The following is a 17521-nucleotide window of genomic DNA, read 5'->3' on the forward strand; positions in this document are numbered from 1 at the left end:
TCATTACAGAATTTGCAGTAAAGTTATGTGACAGCCCCCGTTCTGGTCAACGGCTTTAGACAGTCTCGATATTGCATAGGACAGCACGCTTTTCCCGGCAAAGCATTGTATAAAAGATAAATCTTTCTGGAAGTGTCCAGAGGAATCATACTCCATGTGTATACGTCTACAGATAGGAGGTCGGCTCCCATACTTCTTCCAGATGAGGGTATGTGAATCTGGCCAGGCTCCAGCAATATGTCTGTGTGTGTATAAAGGGCTGGAATGAGAGATACGCGATAGAGAACAGCCAGACAATGTGTCATGAATTAAAAACTGGGTGGAGAGAGGGTTAAGCTGCAACAGTTTTAGAATAGTTCACTTTTTTTTTTTTTTCAATTAGAATACGCTATGCAAAATCTGGTTAATGCAAGCTTCTGCGTAAAGCCACTTTTTAAAGCTTCTTCCCTTGCTTGTAAACCACATGATCCCTAGAGTATATTTTTTTTAATTCAATGCAACATAAGACTCGGTTCTTCCACCATCTCGTGAGGACAGAACTGAAGAATGCGCCGAGGTCAACAACATCTGCAAGGCTTTTTGTATTCACCATGGACTGGCTCCAGCTCTGTGAAGAGCAGAACACAGGACATGGATGGAAGCCTCCCTTGTTTTTCCTCACAAAGGAGAGTTTTGCAGAAAACTCTATAAACTATCAGATATGAGCACAGGCAGACTCATCCTATGCTTCACGGATGTGCTACAAAAAGACACCCTTTCCCCTGGATCCTAACCACTAGCCAGTGTGCCTGGTAGAAGACTCAGATAACAAGGCCAATTACTAAAACATCCTCCCCTTCTCTTATCCTGCTGCTTCATGTAATAAAAATTTTTAATCTATACACCCCAGGTATTACCAATGATTAATTATTAATTATGAAAAATGCATGCCAAAACCAAGTCTAGCATTTTTTTTAACATGCTATTTAGGACTCTCGTAGTGGCGTGCAAGGGTGATCATTGATCCTCTCCTGCTACTCTCCCAGCAGCGCATTTCAGTTAGTGGCATTGTAACACCCCACCAGAAGCATGCCTATTGCGTGGGCTAAATAACACAAATTGATTACCGCACAGCGCCAAGCCAAGAGTAGGAAAAGAAGAACAGCCAGGGTGTTGCCGCCACAGCTTCATGCAATAGGTAGAAACTAGAACAAAAGAAAACCAGGAGGGCACCACCAGGAAATCCTCTTCTGAAATTAAAGTTAGACCCTTGCAGTGGGAATGGTCGTGAGGCATCAACCTTATGAATTCGAGTGGTAGAAACCCAACCGCAAATGGCAAGAAAATGTAATCATCGATTTTCTAATATTAAAGAACCTTTGGAAAAGACATAAAATGCTATTCAAACTGTAGGCTGAACATAGGGGTGAACAGAACCAGCTTCTTAGAATGTCCAGTACACCGTTAAGAAACGAATACTAATCCAAAAAATCTGAAAACGCCATCAATGCCACATTTCATTTCCTAGGCTGTAATCCTTTTGTTCAAGAAATGACACGATCTCACAATATTAAAAATTGCGGTCCTATAAATATTCAGGCCAAAAAACGAACAGTGTTATCACATGAGAAGACCGATGAACGTCACATAGATGACGTGTCATACTAATACTGAAAGGAGCAGCGGTCGAGTAGGCGCACTGGCACGCCATTCAATCTCTAAGGGACCGCTGGAGGCAAGTGAACACTGTACTCAGCAATCGGCAGGATTCCCATAAAGAATGAATGAAGTGGCAGCACACAGGACCCCTGTTCTCATGACTGGTGGGGACCTTTATCAATCAGATTCTTATCCCCTATCCACAGGTTTGTAACCAAGGACAATCCCTATAAAGGGTTATTCCCACCTCACCCATTAATGGCGCTGGTTGGACTGGTTACCTTTAATGTATGTTATACGAATAACTTAGCTATAAAATAGAACCTAAGCTTTAATGGGTCTTCATAGATTCACAAAGAAAGTGCAGCACTTACTTCTAATTTGCCTTTTTATTTCCTTGGTAGGATCCAGCCAGTTCTGAAATAAAATAACATAGAAAAAAAAACTGCATAAGAAAACACTAATTAAATCAAGCACAAATTATCTCTTGCATATTCAATATCTGTTGCTTTGCATCCAGAACAAAGACATTCCTATAATGTTAACCGATCACCTTAGAAATGCTCTCAGACGTACTGGTAGCATGTTATAGAGCAGGCGGAGCTGAGCAGAAGGATATAGAGCTTAGTGGAAAAACTTGTATTTCATGCATTTACATCTCTGCACTTTCTGTCCTTAGGAGTCCAGTGGGTGGTCTTACTCAGTGATTGAGAGGTAGAAGGCTGTCAGTGTACATACAGATACTGATAAAAGGCGTTGTCCAAGACTGACTTTAATCGGATAAGAAATTTCAAAAGACCAAGTGATTTTTTTTTAACAAGCTCTAGTAGAATATGGAATGTTCATTTTAATTTTGAAATTTCTTCCTAGATGCCGATGTTTTAAGGGCTTTGTACCATCCTATATTCCAGAAAGTATCTGATGCCATAAAGGATTCTACTGTACCGCCACTGTCCATAATGAAATGAGCAAAACTAACCTTACTGACTAGATTAGAAAATTGGAAATATATTAATATTGCTAGAATGGTGGGTGGAACAATCCTATAAGTTAGACCAACCTATAAGAAAAAACTCACATATAATGTGTAGATAACACTGGGGTCTAGTATAATATACTGAGCCAACCCAAAAACAAAACCAATCCCACTTTTCTTTGGGGTTATTGGTTGGTTTTGTTTTTGGGTTGGCTCAAGAACAATCCTATAACTCAGGAGGACTGCAAGGGGATTTTCAAGCTGTGTTCAGACATGGCAGTACAATGCAGAATAAGGTTTCCCATGACCCCATTCACACAGATAATAAAAATTCTGATATTTTGCAGTGTGTCCTGAAATCTGGACAGATCTGCAAAATGGCCTATGTTGCACATTTCTTCTGGATCTTGGAAGTGGATTTTAATCTTTCAAATCTGTCACAAAAGCCTCTTTTCAAGGGACAGTCCAGCGACAAAAAAAACAAAAAAAAAACCTCAGAATGTTTAAAATAATACGTTACCATTTCCCTCTCTCTCGCTTCCCAGGCCCATGGTCAGTCTCTGTAATTCTTGAACGCCTTGCCCCAGACATATGACTGTAGCTACCAAACACGGCCTTCAGTGGATCACTACGGCAGCCTGCGATTGGCTGCTGTAGTCACATGTCCGTGTCAAGGGGAGACCAGGAAGTATGGAGACTACAGGGGGACCTAGGATGCATCAGAACATAAGAGGACAATTGGTGAGGTGAGAATTACTGAACTTTTTATTCTTTTGTTCTACTTTGAGCAAAATTATTATTTTTTAAAAGTTACATGTCTGAACAAGCCCTTTAACATGTCTGCACAAGCTCTCAGAATCCTCTACAGACAGTCCAGTCTGACTTCCATGTCAAATGGTGCCTTATAAAGCTGTCTTTAGGCTGCTGATAAAAACCTAGTTCAAGCAAAACATGGATTGCCAAGGCCATACAAGTATCAAAGTGCAGTATTACAGCACACATGCAGAGATTAGCCAGCGTCTGCACAAAAGCTGAGGGTTGTCCGGGGGTCTCTGTGGGGCTCCGCACACAAGAGTGCCTGGCATTCAGCTTACCCATTCTGCAGCTGCAATCCAGCACAACAGCTGGCTCATAAATGGGTCACTGTACTGGCTGCACTGGGACAAGTGAAACACATTCAGCACAACTTTGGCTGAAGGTCACACAAGTCAGGCATTTTAATCTACAAAGGCAACAACCCCGACAGGAAAAATTGAATCAGAGGGAATCTGTGCCAAGAAAGAAATAAAAACACTTCTGCAGATTTTTAAGACTCTGAACAAGTGACATACACGGGAGGAGAAGAAACGAGAGCTACTCGTGACATCAAGACCTACTACAGCCTCTCGCTGGGAAGCCACTGAAGCATCTGAGCAAGCAGCAGCCTTCCCGAGGAAAAATCTGCAGCAATAACACCGGAATAGATGGAAGGTAAAATGCAAATGCCAAATAAACCTTTAATAGCAACATCAGCAGATTATGTGCGAGGCTATAAGCGAGGACAGAACATTTCTGTCTGGATTAAAGTTATTTGAGGTCACAGACGGGACTTTTCAGGTCGTGGGTAAATGTATGTAATGCACTCTGTTGGTGCCCCCCTTACGTGTGTGCATCGCTAATGGTTCTTCCCCTCACAGTAATGGAAATCCTGGATTTTCTACACACAACTCTACACCGTATACAGGTTCCCCTTAAGACAGCTTTCCGCCCCGTTGTGAAAAATACAAAAACACACGCTATGTACGCAACAATCCATATAAGAAATAACAGACAAAAGTAGATTTAAAAGCTATGGAGACCTTTGAGGGAATTTTTTTAAATTATTGCAATCTACTCAATTTGAGATAAAAAAAAAAATAATAAAATCAGCAGTTCTTGTACCATGGGGTTAATTAAGAGTGCATCTGCCGACCGTGGGACAGATTTATCATAAAGATACGCCACTTTTGTGGTGTGAAAAAGTCACATACTACACGTTAGTGACCATTTCAACAGGACTTCTGGAAGAATTTTTGCGCTAGTGCCGGTTTTCTGCCTGCCCCTTAATTTTGCTGAAAAGACAGCATGGCAAGGGCGGGGCTGATGACCATGCAATATTTATCATCTTCTACGCATAGTTTTCTGACAAAGAACACTTAAATCTATGCCAGCCAGCATGCTGAACGCAATTCATGACAAGCGTATGACTCGCCAAAAATCAGGTACAGCATCCAGCAGCACACCTGGCTATGATAAATCTGCCCCTGTGAGCTTCTATTTACCTCCAGTCCTTTCATTCAGCAGAGCCAACAGCTTAGAAATACTCAATCGAGTATTCTCAAAAGAATATGGCTTAACCCCTTACTGACCACCCATAAATGTTTTTACGGTGGTCAGTAAGGGGCTTTGGGCTGGAGCGCTGCCTTTTTACGGCTGCACTTCAGCCCAAGCTAGCGCAAAAAAAGCTGAGGGCAGTGATCAGAGACAAGGACAAGCGGTCTCTGATCACGTGATCGCTGTGACACAGTGGTACACGTAAGAGGAGGGAGAAAGTCTCGATGCAAGGATCGGGAAGCTGGGTCCCAATCCTTACACCCCCCCCAGTACCTCAAAAAAAGATGGCGGTGGCCCGACACATGCGTGGCCGCCGCCCTTACAGTAGTTCTCTCTCCTTAGGAGAGGAGAGAGAGAGTAATGAATTATGCCCCGATCAGGTCCCCCAACACCCCGATGGCCCCCAAACGTTAATAAAGGGCAGGAGCCCCCCTCCCCCATATAATTCAAAAGGGAAAAAAAAATATATAAATGCCGCAGACATGTGCACTGGTTACTGTGCTGAAAATCTGCCTTCAGCACAGTAGCCATCAGGGACCAATAGTAATGGTCCCCGATCACGTGGTCTCCATGATAACCCCATCATGGAGATCACATCCATCATATTTACTAACACAACCAGGACATGGGCTGTGCTTCTCTCCCCCCCTCACTGCAGTTGTTCTGTGAGGAGAGAGAGAGATAGAGAGAGAGATAGAGAGACAGATCAGACTTCTGTCCTGGCTGTGCGATTTACTGTGGAAAAAAATTGGAGAAAAAGATTGGCTTACACTTACCGGTAATTGGTTTTCTTTGAGCAGCACCGGATTAATTCCCAACCCAAAAAAATTATATATATATATATATATATATATATATTATATTATATAATATATATATATATATATATATATATATATATATATATATATATATATATATATATATATATATTGCTACCCCAAATTAGAGGGACACCCACCCTCTGGTAGTGTTTAAATAATAGAAGCTATAGTGATGGGCGAGCACACTTCATTTGTACTTATGCAATTTGTAAAATTTAATTAAATCACACAATAGTATACTGCACACGTGTATCACATATAGTAATAAAATAAGATATAAAACAATATTTCATAAAATATGCTAAAATCAGGTAAAAAATAAAGTACACTTCATGAAAGCTGACACCACCACATATCTGGCAAGGTCCACAGGATTTGGCAGGGACTGCCGAGGTAGTTCCTACTTTGCACAATAATAGCTGGCTATGTTGTGCCAAAGTTCTTAATGGTATTGATTAAAGTCCCATGGGGATAAATCCACATATAAATACAGATATATATACGGGTTTTCAGACAGTTTGGCGTTTCATAGATCGCTAGAATGTCAGTCTCTTGTGCCGATATACTCCAATGACCGTTAGTGTTTGTTTCGCCCACATATATTATGGTTGGTATATTTGTAGGTTAAGTCCTCTTACCTTCCTCGGCGTTAGTAATTTATTCTGGCGAGGGTCGGGCGGCGCGGGACAATGCCGGCGTCTCACTCCGTACTCCTCTAGCCGGCTTACCCGAGATATCGCGGGAATTCAGACGGGATCTCAGTATATCTTCGTCCGTGCTCGTTTCTCTTCCGGCAGAGTATAGAGGAAGGTATATTTTTGGTCTGTAGACCTTAGTTCCGATCGTTTTTCAGCTGTCCTTTGATTTCAACTTTCATAGCGTGACCACGCTTATGACTGCGGAGGTGCTCTTTACAGGTGTCCAATCCGGCCCAGACGCGTTTCGAGAATTAGCCTTCCCGTCATTAGTGGTATCGCAACACCTGTTAGCCTCCGCCTTTTATTTCCAAGAGAGAACCCAAATTATGGAAAGCTGGATTTCCTTTTAGAAAAAGGGACTGTTCATGCGTTTTTATGCATGTGTTTTTCATGCGTTTTTTTTTTTGGGTACATGTGCGTTTTTTGTGCTGTATGTTCCTTTTATCCTTGTGGACTTGTGGTATAAACAGAATTGCTATTTATGATTGCCTTAAAAAGTTATACCATTTTCAAGTTTGACATCACATAAATATACTCTCTGTGACCCTATATGGCTAAGTCTTAGCATCATCTTTTTCAATCAATATTCTTCGTGCATACTATATCTACCGTATTTTCTGGCGTATAAGACGACGGGGCGTATAAGACGAACTCCAACTTTTCCAGTTAAAATATAGGGTTTGGGCTATACTCGGCCGTATAATACTACCCCTCCAACAACATTTACTTTGGCATCAAGATCTGCAGATAATTGTTGTGCAATTTTCGTCTTTTGCCTCAGTACCATACTATGCCTTTCCAAGACTCTAGTACACCAGGATACAGTGGCCTTAAATCTGTTGCTGTGATCTGGGTTAGATTTGGCGAACTGAAGTGCAAACAAACGTATTTTATTTTGTGTCACTACATAACCGTTTTGGCGATGCTCATTCACCATGTCTGCTACATGTTTTTCAAGTTCTGGCCAATGTGGGGTGCCTCTCCTTAATGCACACTTACCCCTTGGCATACTCTTCAATTCTTTTAATTTGCTTTCCAGTCGCAAACCATCTTTTCTGTTACTCTATATTGTCTTGCAGCAGCGCAGTTATCATGTTCCATGGCAAAGTTTACAACTTTAAGTTTGAAACTGGCTTCATATTTCTTTCTTCTTGCTGGTAGAGCCATGATGGGGTCTTGACTGTTAGCCATTTGTATACTGTACTGTATGTACTGGCGCTATACTGTATGAACCGATGCAGATACTGGTGCTGTACTGTATGTACAGGTACAGATACTGGTGTTGTACTGTATTCACCACCACATGTATCTGCTCCCCAGATAGACTCTGTTTTTTCACCACAGATAAGATGCACACCAAACTTCATTAGAGATCCGCCAACATTAGAATTGGCTGAAGTGCAGATGCTCCTGCTCCTCCCCCCCCCCCTGCCTTCCCTCAGAATCGCCAATCCAACCCAGTATACAACAACCAGCCAATAACAGCAAGCGATGTACTGGTATTTTCTGTGCACACTGCATACAAAGCCTGCTTGGATTGGGTGGGTCAGCTCTCCCTGCCTGCCCAGCCTCCCTGTCTTCAAGACGATCTGAGCGGTAGTATGCAATGTGATACTGCCGGCATGAGAAAACCACTGAGAGCAGGAAGAGGGGGCTGCTTAAGGAGCGGCTGGCCGGGATGCAGCACACGGTGGCTCAGCTAGAGGGCGCCTGTCCCTGAAGCTGGAGAAGGACAGCTTCTCCAGTGTTGCTAGGAAGTAAGTTTCAGCACGCTGTATACCGGCATATGAGACGACCCCCGACTTTTGAGAAGATTTTCATGTGTTAAAAAGTAGTCTTATACGCAGGAATATACAGTACATCTACATAAATTAAAATAAAAATATCAATAGAGAAATTATTTTTTTACCCGATTTTAGCGTATTTTTTATCTTATTTTATTACTATATGTTATACACGTGTGCAGTATACTATTGTGTGATTTAATTAAATTTTACAAATTGCATAAATCCAAATGAAGTGTGCTCGCCCATCATATAACCCCTTGTCACTTCTTGCTCTGGGACTCTTACCAACACCCTCTTCTCTATTAGGTAAAAAACCTCCGAGATGATGGCTGACTGTTTTGTGGGATCTGAACGGTAACAGAGCTTCAGCTTCCTCCCACCGTTGCAACCCAGAAGTAAAGGCTGAAATAAACAGGCAGATCACGCGGGTCGGCGGCCAAACATGCGAACATGGCTGGAGAGGTTCCCAGGAGCCCGGGAAGGCTGAAACCCTCTCAGGAACCGGGAAGGAGAATGGAAAGGGTAGGGGGAGAGAAGGGAGCCCAGACTTCTGCAACGGCTCCCAGAGGAGTTTTATGCCGCAAGGGGTAACCCTTCTCACTATTACAATAGCCAGGGCCTCTGCAGCTCTATCTTCATTTGATCTTCCAGCGGATCCGATTCCCTCCTGCCCCTTAGGACAGGAAACAGAACTGGCGGTTCTGGTTCCTGTCCTGAGGAGGCGGTCTCTATAATACTATTATTATTAATTATAATAAATATATAAATAAATATATATATATATATATATATATATATATATATATATACATACATACATACATACATACATACACATACACACACACACACATACATATTAATTTCTACAAAAAAGTAGGGTGTCTAAAAGCTCACTACAGCCCTAGATGAATATCTTAAGGGGTCTAGTTTTCAAAATGAGGTCCATTATGGGGGTTTTCTATTGTTTTAACAGCTCAACGCCAGTACAAGTGTGCAATGGGACCCCCAAAAAAATGTCAAGCTAATTTTGTGTACTGAAAGCCACTGGGTGCTCCTTTATGTTTGGGCCCTGCCGTGTGGCAAGACATAAGATTTGGGCCACAATGGGGGTATTTTTGTGCTAGAGGTCTATTTGCTTGGATTTTCAAGGCAAAAGCACACACAAATTACTGATAATGCTGAAATGTAGTTATGCGCAACTCGAACTGAAATGCACAGTGTTTTTCAAAATAAAACATCTTTTACTAAATTAAACATTTGCATTACTGCAAAAGTACAAAATACAAAACTTGCCATTTTCTTAATAGCACTGCACAGAACAGATAAATAAAATAGAATAAATAGAAGAACATTTGTTCATTAAAATTACGACTTGCCTCCAGCACCTCCTCCCTCCCCGCACTGTAACTGATGTATCGCCAGCCGCGCTGTGCAGCATTTTCCCCCCACTTTTTTTTTGGGGGGGGGGGGAGTTCGTCTTATAAAGCGAAAAATATGGTAATACAATTGCAGCATTTTTGGGTTGGCCAATTGGCGATTGCGATATGGCGATTAATTGCGATATATTGTGCAGGCCTAATAATTAATATATATATATTTTAATAATAATTTTAAAAAAATTGACACTTGTGTAAAAAAAAATGTAATTTTTTTCACCTTCATAGCATTAATTTCTTTAAAAAACTAGAGGGTCAAAAACTCATTACACCCATAGATGAATACATTAAGGGGTCTAGTTTTCTAAATGGGGTCACTTTATTTTTTTTTTGGGGGGGGGGGGCGGTATATTATTCTGACACTTATAAGCCTCTGCAAATTTGGCTTGTTGCAGGAAAAAATATTTACTTAAAAAAAAAAAATTCTCCGAAATAAAATAAAAATAGTTTTTTGTAAGTGCAGCCCAAATAAAGATATGGAAATACATTTCTGATTAAAAAAAAAAATATTGAATAGTATTTACATATATATGTGAAATATTGCAGTTGAAAATATGACAATTTTTAAAAACTTCCATAGATTTAAGTTAAAAATTAAAATAAAAGATACGCATATTTGATCGTTAAAATTTTACCACCTAAGTAAAATACAATATATGTGATGAGAAATGTCAGAATTACTTTGATGTGCAAAACCTTTACAAAGTTATTCTCTGCTAAAGTGACATGTCAGATTTCCAAAAACTGGCTTGGTCATTAAGGCCGAAACAGGCTTGGTCACTGACGCTGGGTTCAGACCTGAGCGTTCGGGATGTCGCGCTCTGTATGTGCGATTCTACGGGCGTCTGACATACGCGGCTCCGGAACAAGCGAACGCCTATTGTCGCGCGTTCCCGCCAAAGAAGACAAGACGCCCCAAAGAAGCTCATGTACTTCTTGGGGCGTCGGGCGTTTTACAGCGCTGTAAAACGCCCAGGTGAGAACCATTCCCATAGGGAATCATTGGTTCTTGCCTGTTGAGCGTTTTACAGCACGTAGGAACTCGTAAAACGCTCAGGTCTGAACCCAGCCTAAGGGTCAATAAGTGTTTATGAGCTTCAGGAGATCACAGATAAAATATAGAAATGTAAAAGATAGAATCCTGTTGCTCTGCAGATACACAGATTACACCGTTATAACTGGGAAACTGGCTAAAAATGTTTAATAAAGATAAATTGGAAAAATGATTTTTTAACCCAAAATAAGTAGACTGCCATAATAATAAATAATTGCCTGGAATGTGTCCATAGCCTTTAAATGTGCACAGCCAGAAACAGAAGAATATTAACCTTTACTTAGTGTCTTACACCAGATAAGAAATACAACTAACAATGGAGGGGATGTGGAAAGCCCTCTAGATGTGTGATCGTAACTAAACTGTTGGACAACACAGCAAATCTAAAAAGAGATCAGCAAGAGCTGAAAAGCCAATAAAGAAAAGGGCAATCTGGGACGCCATAGCTCACAGACAGACTTGACCCACATTAACCCTACCATCAGGTTACCTCTGACTTGTAATTTTCAGATAAACTATGTAGAGATCACACTGATGTAAGAAATGTACCCCTTAGGCTACTTTCACACTAGCGTTCAGAGCGGGTCCGTCTGATGTCTGCACAGACGGATCCGCTCCTATAATGCAGACGTTTGGATCCGTTCAGAACGTATCAGTCTGCATTATAGTTAAAAAATAAATAAAAAATTAAGTGTTAAAGTAGCCTGAACGGATCCGTCCAGACTTTACATTAAAAGTCAATGGGGGACGGATCCGTTTGAAGATTGAGCCATATTGTGTCATCTTCAAACGGATCCGTCCCCATTGACTTGCATTGTAAGTCTGGACGGATCCACTTGCCTCCACGTGGCCAGACGGACACCCGAACGCTGCAAGCAGCGTTCGGGTGTCCGCCTGCTGAGCAGAGAACAAACGGGGCCAGACTGATGCATTCTGAGCGGATCCGCATCCACTCAGAATGCATTAGGGCTGGACGGGTGCGTTCGGGGCCGCTTGTGAGCCCCTTCAAACGGAGCTCACAAGCTGACACCCGAACGCAGGTGTGAAAGTAGCCTTACCCTGGGTTCACACCTGAGCGTTTTACAGCGCGTTCAAACGCGCTGTAAAACGCTTAAGACATGAAAACCAATGCTTCCCTATGGGAAGGGTTCACACCTGGGCGTTTTACAGCGCGTACGAACGCGCTGTAAAACGCCCGACGCTCAAACAAGTACTTGAGCTTCTTTGGGGCGTTTTGACGCGCGTTTGTGGCCATAGGACACTGCAGTCAATGACACAAACGCGCGTCAAACGCGCGTTTACTATTACAAAAAACGCGCATAAAAACGCGCGACAAAAACGCGCGTAAAACGCGCGTTTGAGGAACGCTTAGGTGTGAACCCAGGGTTAAAGGGGTTGTTCAAAAAAAACATGGTTGCTTTGCTTTGTTCTAAAAACAGACGCACATCTGTTCGGCTTGTGCCTGCAATTGTAGCTCATCTCCACTGAAGTCAATGGGGCTGAGCTGTAATATCACACATAACCTGTGGACAGGTGTGGTGCTGTTTATGGAAGAACGTAATGATCTTTTTCTAGTCCTGGACAAGCCCTTTCAGGATGAATTCTATTTTGTGGGGTGACATTTTCATGCGGTGTGAAGGCTGATCACTTTTTATTGCATTGTTTAGGGGGAGGTAAGGCGACGTAAAGGAAAAAATAAATAAATAAAAAATGTAATTTTTTTTTTTTTTTTTTTTTTTTTACAGGTTTTACTATGCAGGATAAATACTGTGACATTTTAATAGTTCACACTTTTCATATATCAATTATGTTTATTTTTCATGGTTTACAATGTTACATGATACAATAGACTTTCAGTTTTTAATCCCTTCAGGACCAAGCTATTTTATAATTTATTTTTTCCATTTTTACTGTAAGTGGGCCATCCAAAGCAGCCCCAGTTACAGGGGAAACTTCTATTGCGACTAAGACCCAGCGATAATATGGTTGCCAGGTCCATTAAGGGTAGCACCACGTAGCTCTCATGGAGTGCCATGTAGTCTCGCTAGAAGATCCCTGTCTGTCTCCTGTTAGACTGCAGCAGCGTTACCGTAGCAATGCCAAAGATGCTGCTGCAGTTTGGCAGCTGCCATCAAAAGACAGTGGGCAGTAAGCTAAGAAGTGCTGAGATGGCAGGAGTGCCAAGATCTACATCACAATGTACTAAAGATTTCTGATCAATAGTATTCATACCTTCTGCTCTGCATTGTCATAGTAGATGAGTCCAAAATAGTCAGTTTCCAGTAGGTTAAGATGTTCACAGACCCTCGCAAATAATGACTGGCCTTTAGCACGTTTCTGAAAAAGAAAGAGGAAGAGTTTTTCAATCTGGCTGAAAGTTCATGGTCTGGATTCCAGTTTACACTACAAATAGATCACACATAAGGTACTAGAAGTAGTTTGCACATGCAGTACTAATACATACACTCCAATACATATGCATGGGAACGAAAGAAATTAGAAGAAAAGGAGGAGAAAGGAAAGAGAAGAAAGCAAAGAAGGAAAGGAAAAAAGAAAGAAAGAGCGAGCCTGTTACGATAAGATGCAGTGCAATCTGCAGGCAACGTACACAGAGAATGCCATTAATCCTTGATCACACATCCCCTGTGTATAGCTATCAGTGACTGACATCCATCTATGTATATACACAGAGAATGCCATCAAAATCACGGATAACTCCACCATGTACATCTATCAGTGACTGACAGCTATCTATCTATGTACACACCGAACGCTATCAATCACTGATAATATGAATATAGCCCCATGTACAACTGAAGTCAGAAACAGAAGAGACTTAAATGCACAAATTATTTTACCATCAGTTGTACCAAATCTTTTCCCACAAAAAATATATCATTCTGCTCAGCTCCTCCTGCTCTATATTGTGTTGCATTTTGTGGTGGCAGGTCCTCTTTACAGTCTATTAGAGCCATATAGTGTCCTCATACTAGCCCCATAGAGCACTGTTATAATCACCCCACACAGCAGCTACATATTACAACTACATGTACTGGAACAACCTGCAATTCTGGAAATATGACTGGACAACTGTATTGAGTTGTAGTATTGCAGGTTTGTATTACATTTCAAGTGCAGGCAGATTTTATTCACACACAGGAATCATGAATTAAATAGGGCTAGGTTCACATCTGTGTCAGAGGCTCAGATTGCACTGCATTTCGTGGTGACGTGTTCCCTTTCAGAAATATTAAAAGACAATCTCTAAGAAGTTCCAAAGAGACTAACAAGTCTAAAGGTGAACCTGATTTATCATCCAGAATCAGCCAATTTGATAAATATGGAGCACAGTTAAGTCTAAGTTCTCACTGTCTAAATATTATACATTATTAGTAAGTCAGCCCCACAGAATTCAAGTGTGGAAATTAATGTCACACTGAAGCCAAGAAAAACCAAGAAAACACTCTGAAAAAGCTCTGATTTTGTACATTATGGCCCCAAAAAAATTTAAAAGGCAAATAAAATCTTATGTCCAGTTCTTTATTCCCCTCACACCATATAATCTCACAAATTATGTAAAAAAATGGGCTCAACTCTTTGTGGGTCTAACAACACACAAGGGTTTAGAAAAGGGTAAAGAACCACACAAAGAACTAATACTCTCTTGTTGTGGTTTGTGTGCAGAAAAAGTGGAAAAAAAAAAGAAAACGACAAAGAGACCAAGCCTTTATTTGCTCAGCCGCACAAACTCACGGCTGCATCTGTTGTAACCGATCAAACATTAGAGAAAACAGGAGTGATAAGTTTCTCAGACTTGATAGAGCATGGAAAGAAAAGTAGCCCTAACCTACAAAGATGAGATAGTACAGACTAAGCAGATGTTCAGAGCACAATCGTCCCATATGAATAGCTAACAGACGTTTAGTCAGTGCAGAACTGACCATGCAGCACAGTGGGTGCTATGTAAGTAATTGCCACCCTCACAGCCACCCCAAATTGACAAGGGGAAACCTATAGTCATTTCTACTTTTTATTCTGACTAACAATAAAGCCGCCCCCAGGTGAAGGAATCAAAAACGGATTTATTTTCGATATTGGATTTCCTGAAACATACCTCTAACATAATACACTGTATAGTCCATAGGTTGCTGTGCAGTACATATTTTTGTTACCATAGTTGACTGAAAAAACGGGGAGGGAAAAAAAAAAAAAAAAAGGGATATACATGCCAAACGGAGGCCAATTGGCCCCTCCCTTTGCCTCCATCAGGTGAATGGGGTATATGGATACACTTGGCATACTTGCCGAAACGTACACTTCAAACACCCCCTGAATGCACGCTTAGAGCAACTGTTGTCAAGGAGTTAGGTTTCCGGAGTACAAAATTGGTTCTTAATCTCATTTAAACCCCCCCCCCCCCCCCAAAAAAAAAAAAAAAAACATACATTCAGGAATTGAGAGCTTAGTGACCAGTATGGGGAGGTCAACAATGGGAATCTGATCTGTACATTTGAAGTCTCTGGCCCTCCAACCTGGGAACTGGCTGGGGGGGGGTACGTCAGAAGAGGATTTGAAGGTGCACGTCCCAATTACCAATATTCACTGCTCCATGTGAATGCAGATGGTCACTGGTGGTAGATTCCCCATACTCTGGTTCTCCAATGCAGTCCCCCTCAGAGGCACCACTATCTTGACTGTTGCTGTGTGGAGCATGTAGACGCACTGGGCCAGACACCTCTGACAAGTGCTGAAGAGCGCTGTCTCAGGGAGTCGACAGGATTCTAATAACCTCCCACAGCTCCTCAAGATATTAAGCACATGGCGGAACAATATTGGCACAGAACCCTACGAAAACGCCCTAAGCCAGTAAATAGTGTCTCCTGAGTTATCCTACATGACGCCTGGTTATTTGTGGTATGCAATATCTCGCCAGAAATATAACATATTTTGCAGTGTGCCAGCAAAGAATACTGAATTAAATGCTAGTCTGCCCTTCTGACGAGACTCTATGAGACAGTGTCACTTCAGTGAAACATTGCTATCCCTTTGTGTGTAGGCTTTCTACACACTAAAGCTATTGTGAGGCTTAGCTGACGACGATAAAAAGACTACAATAGAACAAGCCGTGAATTCCACTTTGGTGACTGAGGTAGGGTGAACACAAATTCCACAATGTCTATGGAATGTATTGGAAATGGTAGCTTTAAAAGGAGAATAAAATAAAATGACTGAACTACTGAATATTACACACAGCACTAGAACAACAAGAGGATCTTTGTTCCATTCTATGATCGCCGACAGCGAGACAGAAAACCTAAATTTCATTGCAACGGTCCTATTGTACTGTTAGGAAATGAAAATAAATGAACATACAAAATACAAGTAAAAAGAACACAAAAGTATCATAACCGCAGGTTCCATTACTCTATATACAAAGCAAACAGTAAAGCAGGACAATGTCTACAAGATTTCCTCCGCTTTACCAGGTGCATGCTCAATACTATGAGGCACTGTATTGTCTACAGGGCAGGCTCCTCTCTACCACCAGGTCTGGAGCCAAACACTGCTGAAGGTTTCTGATGTTGGTCGATATTCCCAACTCCCATGCTTAAAGGGAGTCTCACCTAAAATGACCATTATATACCACAATCATCAGGATATCCATTACATTCCCCATATTATAATCTTACCTTTCATATTGCTGTCCATCGCCTATTTTCTCTTAAAACCGCTTTTATTCCATATGCTAATTAGGTTCTGAAAGAGCCCGGGGGCAGCGTTTATGCGGTCTGTGCCCATGCCCCACGGTGGGCCAGAGGGGTGAAAGGGGAGGGGTTTTAATTTGAACAGCGCCGTGGGGCATGGGCATAAACGCCGGCCCCTGGGCACTTTCAGAACCTAATTAGCATATGGAATAAAAGCTTTTAAAGAGGCGATGGACAGCAATATGAAAGGTAAGATTATAATATGGGGAATGTAATGATATCATGATGTTTGTGGTGTATAATGGTCATTTTAGGTGAAAGACTCCCTTTAATACACATGCGAATGTGTGTTATTACAGCAGAATTATTGGTTCTGATCAACAGAAGTCTATAGCAATAATATGAGGGGGTCGGGGAGCAGCCCTAACAAGCTGCCAGAACTAATCCCGCAAACTAGGCTTTTAAAAGGAAACCTGTCATGTTGAACATGGTGTTCAAGATGCAGGCAGCATGTTATGGAGCAGGAGCTGAGCAGGTTGATATTTAGTCACTGCCAGGCCTGCACACTGTTAAAGGGGTTGTCCAGGTTCAGAGCTGAACCTGGACAGCCCTCCATTTCCCCCCCGGCAGCCCCCCTGACATGAGCATCGGAGCAGTTCATGCTCCGATGCTCTCCTTTGCCCTGCGCTAAATCGCGCAGGGCAAAGGCATTTTTCTGAGTTCCGGTGACGTACCGGGGCTCTCTATGGGGCTGACAGGAACCCCGGTGACGTCACCGGCACTGATGGGCGGGATTTGGCTCTGCCCTAGCCAGTAAAACGGCTAGGGCAGAGCTAAAGCCCGCCCCTCAGAGCCGGTGACGTCACCGAACACACTGCTGGGCGGAAGTTACCGCCCGGCAGTGTGTTATTGTAAACACAAGAGCCTGTGCCCTGCGCGATCTAGCGCAGGGCACAGGAGCGCATCGGAGCATGAGATGCTCCGATGCCAGGCTCAGGAGGGCTGCCGGGGTGAAAATAAGGGCATGTCCGGGTTCAGCTCTGAACCC

General features: G+C 42.1%; 1 protein-coding gene across 6 annotated transcripts in view; it reads right to left on the bottom strand.

Annotated features, from left to right (window-relative positions):
* EPB41L2 (erythrocyte membrane protein band 4.1 like 2) overlaps positions 1–17521 on the bottom strand; it is a 175886-nt gene that overhangs the window by 70992 nt on the left and 87373 nt on the right. For all 6 annotated transcript variants that reach the window (XM_044292255.1, XM_044292256.1, XM_044292260.1 and 3 more), the window contains 2 exons: positions 13001–13105; positions 2013–2055 (listed from right to left, as the gene is read on the bottom strand). In XM_044292255.1, the coding sequence (XP_044148190.1) occupies positions 2013–2055; positions 13001–13105 (148 nt within the window). The remainder of the gene's footprint in view (positions 1–2012; positions 2056–13000; positions 13106–17521) is intronic.

This window comes from Bufo gargarizans, chromosome 4 (assembly GCF_014858855.1).
Source record: "Bufo gargarizans isolate SCDJY-AF-19 chromosome 4, ASM1485885v1, whole genome shotgun sequence".
NCBI classification, from domain to species: domain Eukaryota; kingdom Metazoa; phylum Chordata; class Amphibia; order Anura; family Bufonidae; genus Bufo; species Bufo gargarizans.